Below are 16,201 nucleotides of genomic sequence, written 5' to 3' on the forward strand. Positions count from 1 at the left end.
GCATGATGCACTGCATAATGCTGATGATGATACACATTGTAAGGCTGGACAAACCTTGAAGAATCTCATCTGGCAGCACTGGGTTAGACAGAAAGACGTCTGTTTCTCTAGCAACGCTAGCCTCCTTCAGCCCTTCCAGCAGCTGTCTATACTCCTGTTTGAGTTTGGCTGCGTCTGTTTCCTTGATCCTAAAGACCAAAAACAGAAGCTTTTTAGAAACTAAAAACATTGCGACACTAAAGCAGTCAACATGACATGAAAACATCTACATTAAAAGCACAACATACCAGTTCCAACAATTCAACTTCCAACATTTTCCATGGTCTAGGTCAGGAGTGTCCAAACTTTTTGACTCAAAGGCCACATTGGGTTTTGAAAATTGGCCGGCGGGCCACACAACATTTATTGTGTGCCATATTTAGAATAGCAAATATATATATTGTATCATTGAAATGATATTGAAATGATAAATGATAATTTCTCAACAAATACTGTTTAGTACTAGATGAGTCGAGTTTTGGGTTCATAACTAAGCTGAGATCTCCTGCCATCACTTACTTTTTGTTACTAAAAGCTCTGTCAAGTGTAACATAAATTCTATTCCTGTGTCTGGAGGATAGTAGACATTAAGAATAGAGACATCTATACTCTCTATGTTACCCACAACCAAAACATACCTACCTTCTTTATCAATAACACAATATTCTTTTTCAAATCCTACATGAGATTTAATTATTATCACCACACCTTTCTGACTGGAGTTATACGAGCTAAAATAAACCTGGCCTTTAGTTGTTGCTTTAAGTTTTTCATGCACTGCAAAAAATGAATTCTAACCAAGTGTTATTGATCTTATATTAAGATTAAAAAATCTAATTTTAAATTTAAATCTAAAATCTAGTTTTTAGTATGAAAAGACTTACCTAGAGCCCTCTCAAAAGATCATTTTGACTTAATTTAAGAAGACTTTAACTTATTTTAAGGAGTCTTATCAAGACAAATTTGCTCAACGCACTGGCAGACAAATTTGCTTGTTTTTAGGACAAATTTGCTTAACGCACTGGCAGACAAATTTGCTTGTTTTCAAGATAAGATGTCTTAAAATAAGTGAATTATTTTTTAAATAAGGTCAAATGATTTCACAAGAAAGCGCTAGGTAAGTCTCTTTATACTGAAAACAATAACAACTAGTTTTTCTTATCTTGATATAAGATTAATAACACTTGGTTAGATTTTGTTAGATAAGCAGTTTTTGCAGTGTGCTCTTTTTTTTGCAAATGAGTTTCTTGTAAGCAAATTATATCTCCCTTATGCTTTTCCATCTGAAATAAGATTTTTTCCCTCTTTACTCGATTATTTAACCCATTCATGTTTAATGATATTATATTTAGGTCACACAAACCCATTTCACCCCATCGGTCACAATTGTGACCGAAAAAAAAAAATGTACTTATAAGCCTCTAAAACTGTAACTGGGGAATATCCCAATACTCTTTCAGTAAATATTGAAACAATAGAGTGTTTCAATGAAATGTGTGCTGTGTCAAATGTTTTGAGTAAATTGTCACATGACCAGAGCTGTTTACTTCCTGGTTGCACCTTGAGAAGAGGATGACGGCCTCACAGCTCCTAAATAAAAGGTTTTTAAAGTATGTTAAAATAATCATAGGACAAATATTTTTTGTACACATGGTCTTTAAGGTGTCTAGTTATGATATATACATTTGTAATTATTCAAATGTCTTTGGTTTGTTTGCAGAATGAGTAAACATGTTAACGGTCACAATAGTGACCGGTGGGATAGAATGTTGTATCTAGATGCACACATACTTCTACAACTACAAACACACACACATACTCATACATACACACAGAGACATACACACACACACTCACACACACATACACACAGCTATACACACTCACACACACACACACACACAGACATACACTCACACACATACACATATTCACATATTCACACACACACCAACACACACTCACAGACATACACACACACACACACACATATATACACATTCACACACACACAGACACACACACACACACAGACATACACACTCACACACACAGATATACACACTCACAGACACAGATACACACTTGTTGATGCTCCTTGTTACCATCTACTTTCTACGGATTTACTGGCTACTGATTATATCTCGTGAACAAACTGTTGCATAAACTGTTGTTGCTCGAGGCTTTGGATTATCGGACTCTATAACCTTGATCGCCAAACTTTTCTGTCAAACGTTAACGTGAAACGATTAAGCCAGCATCAAGGGCTGCAAATAATACCGGGCCAAGGAAACGCTATCTGGAAGAAGAAAGCATCAAACGCTATCTGGAAGAAGAAAGCATCAAAAACGTCTCTCAAAACTAGTGACTCAATATAAAAGTGAGTAATCTCAGATTACTCACCCGCTACCTGTGTTCGAGTTATCAAGGAACTGCACGATATCGCTGTTGCTAGCCAACTAGCAAACAAACGTTTAAAAGAAAGTTGACACCGACGAGCCCTCGCCGCGACACAATGCCTCCCCTCAGCTGTGCACCAGGCTGCGACTCATGCGTTCTTCTAAGCGAAAAGATAGTGGAACTCGAAGCCAGAATAGCGACCCTCCATCAGATTGAGAAGGATGAACAGTTCCTCGACACCATTCTCTCCGTAAGTAACGTTACCTCTCTTACACACACTAATGCCAGATGCCCTGATTTCACTCTGTCCTCCAATACTTTAACCATGCCATGCACTAATGCAACTTCTGTCCCTGTTGCCTCTCCCCGGCCTCTGCTGAGAACCAAGCCTGCTCTGCTGGCCAGATCCACTCCACATCAGCCTGAGCCATGGCGTAGAAGCAAGCATCACAAGCACGGCAGACGGTCCGGACGGCACTCAGGCCCAGCCCAACCTATACGACTGGAAAACCGCTATGCCATTCTGACCGAGGATGAGGAGCCCCTCCTGCCCCGAGACAACAATCCTGGTCCCTCCTCAAAGTCGGCGCCCCCCCGACCCCCACCTCCCCGGACCTCATCAACCTCCACCCTGGTCATCGGCAGTTCCATGGTTAGAGACCTCTGCATTCCCCCATCATGTAGCGGTCCCTCCAAGGTCTACTGCTTCCCTGGTGCCAAGGTCCTTGACATCCAGCAGAAACTCCCAAGCATCCTGGCCTGCCACACCAAGGTCAACAACATCATCGTACACGTGGGCACAAACGACATCAGAGATAAGCAGTCAGTAGCACTGCAGGAAAACTACAAAACTCTCATCACCACCCTGATGGGCACAGAAAAACGCTTTGTCATCTCTGGGCCTCTCCCTACCTACAGAAAAGGTGCTGAGAGATGGTCCAGACTGTTCGATCGCCACACCTGGCTCAAACGCTACTGCGCTTCCCTAAGCATCCCCTATGTCAACAACTGGGGCTTGTTCTGGGAGAGGCCCAGTATGCTGAAGCGTGATGGTCTCCACCCAAACCAACATGGAGCCAGGCTACTCTGACAACATAGCGTCCACACTGAGGCATTGACATTCTGTAGAAAATATTACAGATTCACGCCCCCCAGGTATTGATTCGAATGGCATTATACATGTGGATGGGTCTGAGAATGTTTTCTGCAGGGTAACATACAATACTACTACCATAGATCAAGCTGCTTCATGCAATAGCATGACTTATGCTTATAGTTCTATTCCAACGTTGATTTCTACCAAACGTATAGTAAAAAGAAAAGACAAATTTAAAACTAGAAACCTAACAAATATTCTTTCCATACCTCAGCATATTCCTCAAAAGCCAGAGGCATTTTCAGCTAACATGGGTTTACTGAATATAGGTGCACTTACTACCAAAACCTTTGCAATCAATGATTTTATTAGTGAAAAACAATTGGGTTTTCTGTTTCTTGTTGAAACCTGGCTGACTTCAGACAGCGAAGCTGTTCTTGTTGAAACTTGTCCCCCAAATTATAATTTCTTCCACTCAATTAGACAAGGCAAACGAGGTGGTGGAATTGCCTCCATTCTCTCAAACAAATATAGTTGCACTAGAGTCAACTTTGGTGAATTCGCTTCCTTTGAGTACATTGCCCTCACTCTGAAGGCTGACCCAGCTGTACTTCTATTAACCTTATACCGCCCTCCTAAACTATGGGCTGGCTTTCTCGACCAGTTTTCTGAACTTATGTCGCTCATCATCACTAGCTATGATCGGATAATTGTAAATGGCGACTTTAATATTCATGTCAATAAGACAACTGATGCTAAAGCCAGTAAGTTCCTTAATGTGTTGGACAGTTTAGAGCTAAAGCAGCATGTTACAGGACCCACCCACAACCTTGGCAACACCCTCGATCTAGTCATTTCTAGAGGGATAGAAGTCACAGACTTATCAGTAAATGATATAAATATGTCTGATCATTATTGTGTATCTTTTAATATAGTACTACATACTCCAAAAATTCATCCCGAAATTGCAATCAAATCGCGACTCTTGGACATTAGAGCAGAACAGCAGTTCATAGCTCTTATAGACTCCATAAATTTAGATATTTTACATCATCCCATTGATCAAATGGTAGAGGCTCTCAATCATGAATTAGACGCTATGCTTGATAGAGTGGCACCCTTAAAGACTAAAAAAAAAGGCCCTGTAGCAAACTGACACCTTGGATGAACGAAAATATCCATGATCTAAAAAGATCATGTAGAAAAGCTGAGAGAACATGGAGAAAAACTAAGTTACAGGTTCACCGTGCCATTCTAAAAGAAAAAATAGCAAATTATAATAGAGCTATTCGGAATGAGAGAAGGAACCACTTCTCTAAGGTAATTGCTGAAAACAGTGGAAACTCTAGGGTGTTGTTCTCTACCATTGATAGGCTATTGCATCAAACACCTTTTGATACACTCAGTCAGGCATCCTCTCTAAGATGCGAAGAATTTGCAGACTTCTTCAAAAACAAAGTAATTTCTATAAGGGAGGCTATTGGTAACACAAGTAATATGTTTGATAGTACACCCAAAAACAGCCCCCCAAAATTAAGGTCCTTTAGCAATATTACTCAATCTGAGCTTGATAAAATTATAACTCAAACCGGCTCCTCAACATGTGTTTTAGATCCAATCCCTACTAGATTCCTCAAAAAAGTATATGATAGCTTAGCTCCCTTTATTCTCAAGGTAATAAATACCTCATTAGAAACAGGTATATTTCCAACTGCTTTTAAAACCGCTGTTGTGAAACCTTTACTTAAAAAGTCAAATCTCGACCATACCAATCTGAGCAACTACAGGCCTATATCTAATCTACCGTTCCTGAGCAAAGTACTTGAAAAAGTTGTTTGTAATCAGTTAAATACCTTCCTCAACGAAAACAGTATCCTTGAAAAATTCCAATCAGGTTTTAGATCAAATCACAGCACAGAAACGGCTCTAGTAAAAATAGTCAATGATCTCAGACTGGCTACTGACTCAAACAAAGTCTCAATCCTTATTCTTCTGGATTTGAGTGCGGCATTTGACACCATTGATCATAGCATCCTAATTCACCGCCTTGCGAAGTGGGTGGGTCTCTCTGATAATGCTCTAAACTGGTTTCAAACCTACATTACTGGCAGAGATTTTTATATCAGTCTAGGAGATCATGTATCTGAAAAACATGACTTGCCTTTTGGTGTGGCCCAGGGGAGCTGCCTTGGTCCCCTGCTATTTTCCCTATATATGCTTCCATTGGGAAATGTCATAAGTCAGCATAATGTAAACTTCCATGGCTACGCAGATGATACCCAATTGTATATTTCTGTGGAGCCAACTAACCCAGATGGCCTTTGCTCCCTCACTGCATGCCTAACCTCCATTAATCAGTGGATGAGCAAACATTTTCTGAAACTAAATGATGACAAAACAGAGGTACTTTTGGTGGGACCGAAAATAAGGCAAGATATTGTTCTTAGTAATCTGGGGAACTTGGCACACCAGGTCAAACCAAAAGTAACAAGCCTCGGTGTCATCTTAGATGCAGAGTTAAGTTTTAAGCCCCATATCAGTAAAGTTACTCAAACAGCCTATTTCCACTTGAGAAACATTGCCAAAGTGCGGCCCTTTTTAACTCAACAAGATGCAGAAAAACTAATTCACGCCTTTATCACTAGCAGGTTAGACTACTGCAATGCACTTTTCACTGGTCTTCCCAAAAAACATCTAAAGAAATTGGCACTCATACAGAACTCTGCGGCTAGACTTTTAATTTAGACTAAGAAGAGAGAACACATCACCCCTGTGTTGGCTGAACTGCACTGGCTCCCTATTTCCTATAGAATTGATTTTAAGGTTATGTTAATTACTTACAAAGCTCTGAATGGCACAGCACCTTCATATATCTCTGAGCTTTTAATATCTTATCAACCACAAAGGAAACTTAGATCATCCAATTCTAATCTTTTAATCGTACCCAAAGTGCTCCACAAACAAAGTGGAGAAGCTGCTTTTATCCATTATGCCCCCAAACTATGGAACACCCTGCCTCTGTACATCAAGCAGGCGAGTTCAGTAAATATTTTTAAAAAAGATCTGAAAACATACCTGTACAGTTATTATCACAGACCATATACACTAACACTCACAACTACATGCAGACACACACGCACGCACAGACATACACATTCAGGGTTCTATTTTAACATTTTCTATTTTTCATAGTTATTATTGCCGTTGGTCTCAGTGTTCATATCAGTTTGAAAAGTCCTGTCAGAATACCTTTATTTTAACAAAAAAGCAATTTAAGCAACCTTTAATTGAGTATATGCATATTATCCCACCGGTCACAATTGTGACCGGTAATAAAAACTTTTTCATCTACTTTTCTACATTTAAAAAAAAAAAAATTATTGATTACTTAAAAGGGTTGCTAATAACACATGATTTGCATATTTGCATGTCTGGGAAAAAATTGGGCTTAAATAGGTTAAGAAGTAAACAGGGGACTAATTTGCTTCATTATAACCATATACTGTTTACAAGTCCACAAATATACTGAACTAGCTATTCTCCATTGTAATATGGATAGCATATCCCTGACTCTATGTCTGTATGTGTTTACAAATACCAGGAAATTAGCAGGTTGGGTAAATAGGTGGCGATAAATAAAAAAAAAAAACACCAGAATAGGGAAAGCAAAATAAATGTAAAAAACATAAAGAGGAAAACAAAATTAGAAACAACAAAAAAAAAGGTTCCAAAAATGTCATTATTTTCAACCATCTTTTCTAAGTGGTTGTTTTGGCGTACTTATAGTCGCCTTAGAAAAGGCCTACACTAAATAATATAATTTCTTCATTGGCAGGGATACTTCTCTCACCCTCTCAGTATTAATCCATTTGCTATTTATTAACAAAACATTATATAGTTAAACCAAGCAAGTTAAACCAACCATGAAAGAGAGAGTCATATTAATAACCTTTCATCTCTCATAGCCCCCCCCCCCTCATACCCTCACAAATCTACATATGGAGCCATTCCCCTCCATACTTATTTACTCCAAAAGAGTAAAACACACCCTTAATCTCATTCACACACACTCCCCCATCCCACCCTCACTTACACCCATACGTCCGGTCCCCCGGAAAATTGATATTACAATGGAAAATTGGACAGAGTCACTAAAAGGAAATATTGCAATAACACAATCAAAATATTGGAATGAATTTGCGTGGAAATTACAACAGAGATTTTTTATTACACCTGGCAAATGCAGGAAGTCTCAGCCGTTAGGGACTAGTTGTTGGAGAAGCTGTGGAGAGCAAAACCCAAATTATAGCCATATATTTTTTTTAAGCGATAAAATATATTTTTGAGTTGCAACAGACCTTAACATTAGAAAACCTTTTAGGTATAAGCCGGTCCAAGAAAACTGAACCTAAATATCAAAAATTGTTCAATATAGTACGTATATCTGCAATAAGACAACTAACAAGGGGATGGAAACAAGAAAAAGCCCCAGAACTATGTATCTCGATGTAACAAGCTGTTTTGACATTGACGTTGTAAACGCTCTCTATGAGTGTAAAGCAGTTTGCAGTAGCCTAAAGTTAAATCACAACGTCGTCTTTCGCTGGAAAAAAATAGCGATATGATAAACTAATTTAATGCTCGGCAGGCCGGATTAAAGTGCGTGGCGGGATCTATGATAAACTAATAAATGCTTGGCGGGCCGGATTAAAGTGTGTGGCGGGCCACAGTTGGCCCGCGGGCCGTAGTTTGAACACCCCTGGTCTAGGTGATATGTTCACTTATTTATAAAATCATGAAATTTGGCACATTTATATAGTTTGGGGAACAAACTGAACAATGTTTTTAAAAAAGGAGGCATTGCAAACACTATAGCACAAAAAACTGATGTCTACTTTATCTTATGTTTTGACGGTCAGGGAATATCATTCAAGTCATAAAATGGAAACACTGTAAAAACGACAACTCAAAATTGTTCACCTTACTATGACTTTTGCATTCACTGACAATAAAATTGCTAGTTGTAACTTGAAATGTCTGTTGTGAGCCACTTGAACTCACTTTCAGAAGTTTCTGATGAAATTATTTTTTATAAATTAAGTTGATTTTATTTTGTTGTTTTTAAGTTGTAGTTGACACCCAGTTAGAGTGAGGTCAACTTATCTGCGCATATTCATTTCAAATTTGTCATGGCAACCGGCTGCGACGGGGTTTCCAAGGATTTTCCCAGGAGCTACCTTCGAAAGTTTGCATCCGCCATCTCGTCACTTTGCTAGCTGTAATTTTCCCTGACGTCTTCGACTCGTGGAAGACAAACGTTCCTTCTAACGGGTAAGCTAATCATGCATTTCTACATGCATTTTATATTTGTATTAGATTTCATTGCGGTAAAAAATTATCGATAGATCATAACCAGGCATGGTGTTTATGGCAATACAAATGCCCCCACTAGCTAACGTTAATCGGTTAGCTTATTTTGAACAGCTAAGCTTAATATAATCATTCATTGTCCACATATTAATTGAAAAAATTTGTGTTGCCGTTATGTTTGTTATTCTCGACGAATGATGGCGTTGCTTTATGCACGTCTGCTTTGCTCATTGACATGAAAACGAAGCACCGGTGGTGGTTATAGTTTACATTGCAGCTCGTGACCATGCGCTGCAACCAGGGTAGTTTAAGGTAGCACTAACGTGCTATAACTGTGATGCAAAACTTCGGTTTGATAGGGTAGTTAACTAGATAGATATAGCTTCTAGCATGCAACCTTTGTGTGTTTAGCCCTGAAGCTCAACAGCATTAACGAGAACGGTTGCGAAGTATATCGCTGTGTTCATTTTCTCCTCTTATTTTTGTCCTAGGTTTTCTATGAAGTGTTGCTTCTGCAGCTTTGCCAGCGCCAGTCAAGAGCGTCTGCTCAGGCACCATCGGCTCAGGCACGGTTGCTAGAACTTTGATGGTGACCCCAAGGACTTGGCTACTGCAGTAAATTGAAATGGTAAGCACCTTTTTGTTTGTATGCTTTCATAATTTTATCATGTGTTAATGACTTGTTTTTTAAGTGTTCAAGATACAAGTCATGGCCAAAAGTATTGGCACCCCTCCGGATGTTTTCGAGCAAAACCCACAAACTTTTGAAGGTGTTTTTAACCAAAACAGGATATTATCAGTAGCTGAAACAACAATTGGTTGCCTCAAATTCAACACAAAATATCACCAAAATGCTGCGGGAAGTGAATACTGAACGGTCAAAAGTATTGGCACTCTCAATTGTGTCTTTTGCAGTGATAAAAGCACACTTTTCATTGTTAAAATCCACAGCTAAGGTTATGGGTAGTCAGACGTCAGCTGTGGTAGCATTCCTGAGAAGTATAAGGCCATTTCTAAAGGATAATAAACTCGATTCTACTTGAAGAAAACCTCATACTGTCCATATAAACCAACAGAGATGTATAGTGAGTAAACTGGAGATTTCTGTCCATTAGAACTGGCCTTATAATTCTCAGGAGTGCTACCACAGCTGACATCTCACTACCCATAACCTTAGCACTGGATTTTAACAATGAAAAGTGTGCTTTTATCACTGCAAAAGACACTTGTTGTGAAAGGTGCCAATACTTTTGACTGTGCAGTATTCACTTCCTGCAGTATTTTGGTGATATTTTGTGTTATATTTGGGGAAACCAATCGCTTCAGTTGAATTGAGCTATTGTTATTTTATCAAAAAACCTTCAAAAGTGTGCGAATTTAGCTTAAAAACCAACACTTCTTGAGGGGCACCAATACTTTTGCCCATGACTGTATATGGTTTCAGTTTAAAGTGTCGTGCAAATATCTGTTCTTCTTTTGTCCTCACAGGCTTTGTTGCTTCTGGTCCACATAAATCCCAAACTCGTCCGTAAGATTCGGCTGACCAAAGCTCCTGAAACTTTAGATGAACTGTACAATGAACTGCGTCAAAAACTTGAACTTGTGGGTGAATTCTGTATACAGTATGAAGACTCAGACTTTGGCCAGGCAGTTTGCAACCTGATTGACATAGCAGAGTTACCTTCAGAAAAGGCTGTCTTACATATTCTGTGGAGCAATGAGGACATGACATCACCACCTCCAACACCAACTCGGTCATCCTCCATCTTTTCCTTTGACACAGCCAGCATTGGATCTCCAGACTCAATCCACAGCTTATCTTTAGTTGTGCGGACATATAGGAGGAATGTTTCACAATGGTCTACTCCGTTCCCGATTCCAGCATTCTCATATGATGTTGAACTGATACTCCGCAAGGGGAATGACACGAAAAAACAGGGAAGAGTTTACATGTAACCAGAGATGTGAAAAAAGAGATTCTGGACAAGTTGGCACAATAAATATTTACTGTGAAAGCCTACCCTGACAAACATGAGTTTGAGTCTGTTGCTGCTGAACTTGTCAACAAACATCCCTGCCTCAAAGAGCCTGGTGGTGGTACTGGAAATGCGGGATAGACAACCAGCATAAAGTACAAGATTGGGAACTACAGATCAAAACTACGTCAAGCTGGATGTAATGAGGTTGGTGTCAACAGGAGAACAAGAAGGGAGGAGGCGGATGATCATGGTGTCAACAGGTGAAGAAGAGATGATGATGATGGGGATGGTGGTCTGGAGGGAAGGTTTTCCTTGAAAAAGCAAAGCTGGTTGAAGCTATGAAGAAGAAAAACAAGGACATGGAGTTCATCAGCCAGAAGATGGACATCATCCAATGTAGAGATGGAACCCATGGTCTCAGAGGTTCTGGAGAGGTGGCCCGGTCTATTTTTTGAAGAACAGGTAAGGCATCTTTTTTTTCTTGAATTTGGTGCATTTGTTTACATTTGTGTTTTTCATAATAGTGTATGAAGGTTAATTTGTATCATGGCTGAGAGTTTGCAGTCTTAATTATAATAATGAAATCACACGATCAGCTTGTTGTATTTGTATTGCATTTGTTTCATTCAGATTTGTCAAGAGTTCACTCGTGTGACCACCAAGGACCTGATGGGAACATTTAAAAACTGCCCTTGAGATGTTCACCCCTCGTCTGCTGAAATTGTATCGTGCCAGGAAGGGCGCCTTTAGTCGAGTGATGGAAACCCTTTTGGAAATGCTTGACAAACACTACAAGGCCTTTTGTTCAGTTTGTCCACTAATATTTAAACCGTTTAATCAAGAAGAATATTTTTTTTGCATCAGCTACATTGGTGAGCGAGTTACATCTTGATTGACTATTTAATACAGTAATATTTTTAAAGCATAAGTTCACTGTTTTGCACTTTGAACCCCCTTTCTGGGTTGATGAAATAGAGTGTTTGACACCGAAATTTTGACTTCTGGTCCAGTCTCGTGCTTTTGGCTGATTTAGAATCGGCCCTGCCATGCTTCAGAATGGCTAGCTACGGGCATTCACAAACCTGTCCTTAAATCAACCCTAAACGTTTTCAAAGATGTGCAACTCACCTAGTGGTTAGTGGTGTTCGTTGAGTGTTCGTCAAACACTCCATTTCATCCAACAACCCAGAAAGGGGGCTCAAAATGCAAAATAGTGAACTTATCCTTAAAAGACAAAAAGAAACACTACCAAACTAACAGAGCCTGCAAATATTGTATCTGCCTACATGCACAATTGTAGAGATGGGAATACAAATGGAACAAGTACAAGCCCAAGTGAACATGCACAAGTACTTTTCACAGAGCTAAACAAAAGTATTTGTTTTTTTTTTATATTCTTCCAAAACAGACATCAGACATCACATGTGGAAGGTCTTCGCATATTTCTGTGGGAGAATACTGAGAAGCTTTTCTCTAGATGCCTGGTGAGTGCAGCTTGGAAGACCTTCAGCTTTTAGTAATGTGTTGTATAGCAAAGAAGAGGCCATGCACAGATAGACATCACACTTTATTGACTAGTTTTCTACAGGACAATATTTCAGTGGTGTTTTTGTTTTGTCAGGCAACTGATGCAGATGACGAGCAGACAAAAGGCACCAAGATGGGTGTCCTCACAGTGCTTGATGATGACGCAGTCATTAATATTGCCCTCGTGTTGGAGGAAACCATTGTCCTGAAAGATATCCCAGACACCCCGACTGCGCTTGCGTATCTTTTTGGCCTGCTTTATGCCCTCAACATGGAGTTCCTAAAAGACATCAGGTATACCTTTGAAACTATCCAGCACATATTCATGGAAATGTCCACCAATTGCTCACAGCGTGTCCGGAGCTTCAAGACCAAGCTGTTAAACCAGTGATTCATTTTCCATGGGGAAGATTTCTTTTATCATGTCTGTTCATTTATTATGTTTGGATATTTTGTAAGTTTTCACATAGACCACCTTATAGTTTTTATGTTCCTTTTGATTTCCCCAAATTATTGACATGTGCCTTATTTGCTCTGGACACAAGAGCTTTATTTTGACTAAAAACAATTTGTGGCTGTCATATAACTGTCAAGAGACTACGGTATTGATTGTTCAGTAGAAGCAAGCTGTGTTTCACCATTGCTGTTATAGCCTGCATGTTTGCATTTTTGGCTACATTTAAAGAGAGGTTCAGATATTTTGCCATTTTCAGCTGTGGATTTACACACTTGTGAATACTTAGGCACTTAACTGTTTACCTGTCATCTTTGGCAATATTGCATTATTTGTAAGGTCTCAACAGGAGTCGGAAAGTAAAAACAAAACTGCCCATATTATGGTACTGAAGCCTGATTTGCTTCGGGCATAAGATCACTTGTTTACCTTGTGGACTTGTAAAGCTGTTTCTGCCAAAGTGGTTCAAATAAAAATGCATGAATTAACTGGTTTACTGTCAGTGGATGATTTAATGTGGGGGGTAATTTAAACTCAAAATAGTAAGTTATTACAGGGGATGGTAATCTGAACTCAAAATAGTATGTTTTTACAGACTTGAAAGTTCCAGTAACTTGAATTTAAAAAACCTAGTTGGCAGAACTTGAAAAACTTAGCTGACACAACTTAATAATTGTTGTTCTTCAAAACTTCAAAACTCAAAAACCTTCAACTCCAAAATTCTGTGCAGTCGGTTGCCTTGAAAATTTGAGTTGAACCAACTTTTTCTTTTTTACAGTGAAGTTGAATAGGTTATGCGGAATTCAGTGATGTTGTAAGAAGGTAATCACGGTATCTAAGTAAAAGGATTAACCAATTCTAATGTCTGTTGGATGCAGAGACTTTTACAAATCGTTTTCTTAAAAACAGTGAATGTAAAGAGTAGAACAATATCCTATGACCATAACTAAGCTTAAAAAGGTTAAATCCCTTTATGTATTACACACATGTATTGGTAACGCTTTAGAATAAAATGTGCTTATTAGGTATTAACAGTGCATAATAAGCAGTTAACAATTCATTACTAACAGTTAGTTAACTGTTGTTATTCTTTAATATCATTAACTAACTGTTAACATGCAGCTTGTAAGTGTTAATAAGCAGCCTTTTAAGTAACTTACAAGTATATTTGTTAACAGTTGTAAGTGTTAACAAGCAGCTTGTTAATGCTTGTTAATGGTGTATAAGACAAAGAGGTGGATAACTAATACGCGTATAAGACCTTTCTTACCTACTTGTAGTACATTTTGCAGCCCCCCAATCTAAAGCGAGGACCATGTAGCCTATAGTTCCACAAGCCCAACCTTCTACCTCTATATATATACACTGTCTCTATCTATCTAGCTTGGTTTAGCTATGAGAAATGCACCAGCTAGCCTATGCTTTTTACAAATATGTATCTGATGGAAAAGTGGTGTTTAATTAATGCAGCAACAGACCATGTTCACCTCTGTTCAAGGCAAACTGAAACATGTTTCAAATCGATCACGAATGTTCGCCTATGTTTGCGACTTTGAACCACAGCTTTGAACGCACCCACTTGTCGTCTTTAAGCCTCGGTTGCTATATAACCATACAAAGCTGGCATATCTTTAGACTACTGACAAACTGTTTTATGCGTTCACTGAACAAAGATTATGGAAATTAAACACCACTTTTCCATCAGAAATATATTTGTAAAAAGCATAGCTAGTATGATATAGAACAGTGGTTCTCAAATGGGGGTACGCGTATAAAAAAATCCTGAAATTAAATTGCATCATATTTACTGTATATACTTCTCTGCGTTCACCTGCGCACCCATACTCTCGTTTGAATTACTCGTGAACCCGTGAACGCATAGATATGGCAAGCATATCAGATGAAAGAGGAGACACAGGGCTATCCATTGGTACCAAGTATGTCGATCTTTCTGGCTTATGAAAACAGACGAAGTGACTGCAAAATAATAACGTCATGTACAAAAACCAACTGCACACCCATTACTTTCGTTTGAATTACTCGCGGACCTGTGATCGGATAGATATGCCACGCATGTCAGATGAAAGAGGAGACACAGAGCTATCATTTGATACCGAGTACATCCTTCTGGGTTATAAAACAGACGAAGTGACAGAAAAATAATAACTTCATATAGCTCGACTTACCTCACGTTTTTATCTGTTTTTGTGGCAAAGCATGTTTATAATCCAATGCTATTGTGTGTTTCTTTATGGCAAAGAATGTTCATAATCCGGTTTTGAGATCCTAGCAAATTCCTGGATGGCATCTAATTCAAGGCTCACATTGAATCCCAATTTGTTCGACAAAGAAACAACTTTTTTGCCTTTACTTTGTTCATGGCAATGCAGTAAAAAGTTGTAGAGAATCATGAGTGCAGACAGGCACACGCTAACACGTAAACTCGGGTCAAGTCAGGTCAGATCAGTTCGTGTTACAGATGGAGCGCAGAAAGGTCATTTTTAATCACTAAATAAAAAAAATGGCATTTATTTCTGTAAGGCGCACACCACATATGTCTGTAAATTGCTCATCCCCAGAGAATCCCCCCACCATGGCAATGATATTGCCAGATTCAGGACAGTCTGCCCTACACACACATTAAATGCATGTAGAGCTATGAGCTTGCTGTGGTGAGATACCACTCTGCTATGCTACAATGCTAGTACATGACATGATGGCAGATCTGGATAGCCTAGCCGAAAAAAAAAAAAAACAATATGTGTGTGTGTGGCACTTACAATGACCAGAATAAATCCTTATGAATAAATGTAGTGAAAATGCCCTGAAAACAGCTTAGGGTACTAAGGGTTAAAATATACATATATTTAAAAAGTAGGATCCATGCAAAAATACTTAAAAAACAATTATTTAATACATATTTCAGGAAAATAATATTATATTATACGTTGTATGTGTATGTGTTTATCAGTTCCAAAGTTTAATAAATGAGACACTGATGGCACAGTGCTCTGTTTTAAGTCTTTTTTCTCAACTAAAAATGCTTTGCGCTGGTTAGGGGGTACTTGGCTGAAAAAATATTTCACAGGGGGTACATCACTGAAAAAAGGTTGAGAACCACTGATATAGAACATCGGAATATAGGATCAACATGAACATTTTCATCAGCAGTATGGTAACAGGAGTGTAGCTCAATAAGTAGCGATGCACTCTCTGACACAGGAGACCAGAGCTCGATTCCTGCTCACTGCAGCCATTTTGAAGGTGCATTTCTCACAGCTAAACCAATCTAGATAGATAGATACAGTTTAAATGTATAGAGCAGTGTTTCTCAAA

General features: G+C 38.8%; 1 protein-coding gene across 1 annotated transcript in view; it reads right to left on the reverse strand.

The window, feature by feature from the left end:
• ercc2 (excision repair cross-complementation group 2) overlaps positions 1-16,201 on the reverse strand; it is a 144,751-nt gene that overhangs the window by 82,392 nt on the left and 46,158 nt on the right. The window contains exon 10 of the mRNA XM_076281800.1: positions 55-188. Within this exon, the coding sequence (XP_076137915.1) occupies positions 55-188 (134 nt within the window). The remainder of the gene's footprint in view (positions 1-54; positions 189-16,201) is intronic.

This window comes from Alosa pseudoharengus, unplaced genomic scaffold (assembly GCF_046254945.1).
Source record: "Alosa pseudoharengus isolate Yale_2024_CS ecotype anadromous, Long Island Sound unplaced genomic scaffold, YU_APseudo_1.1 YU_APseudo_1.1_scf_13, whole genome shotgun sequence".
In the NCBI taxonomy this organism is placed as follows: Eukaryota; Metazoa; Chordata; class Actinopteri; order Clupeiformes; family Clupeidae; genus Alosa; species Alosa pseudoharengus.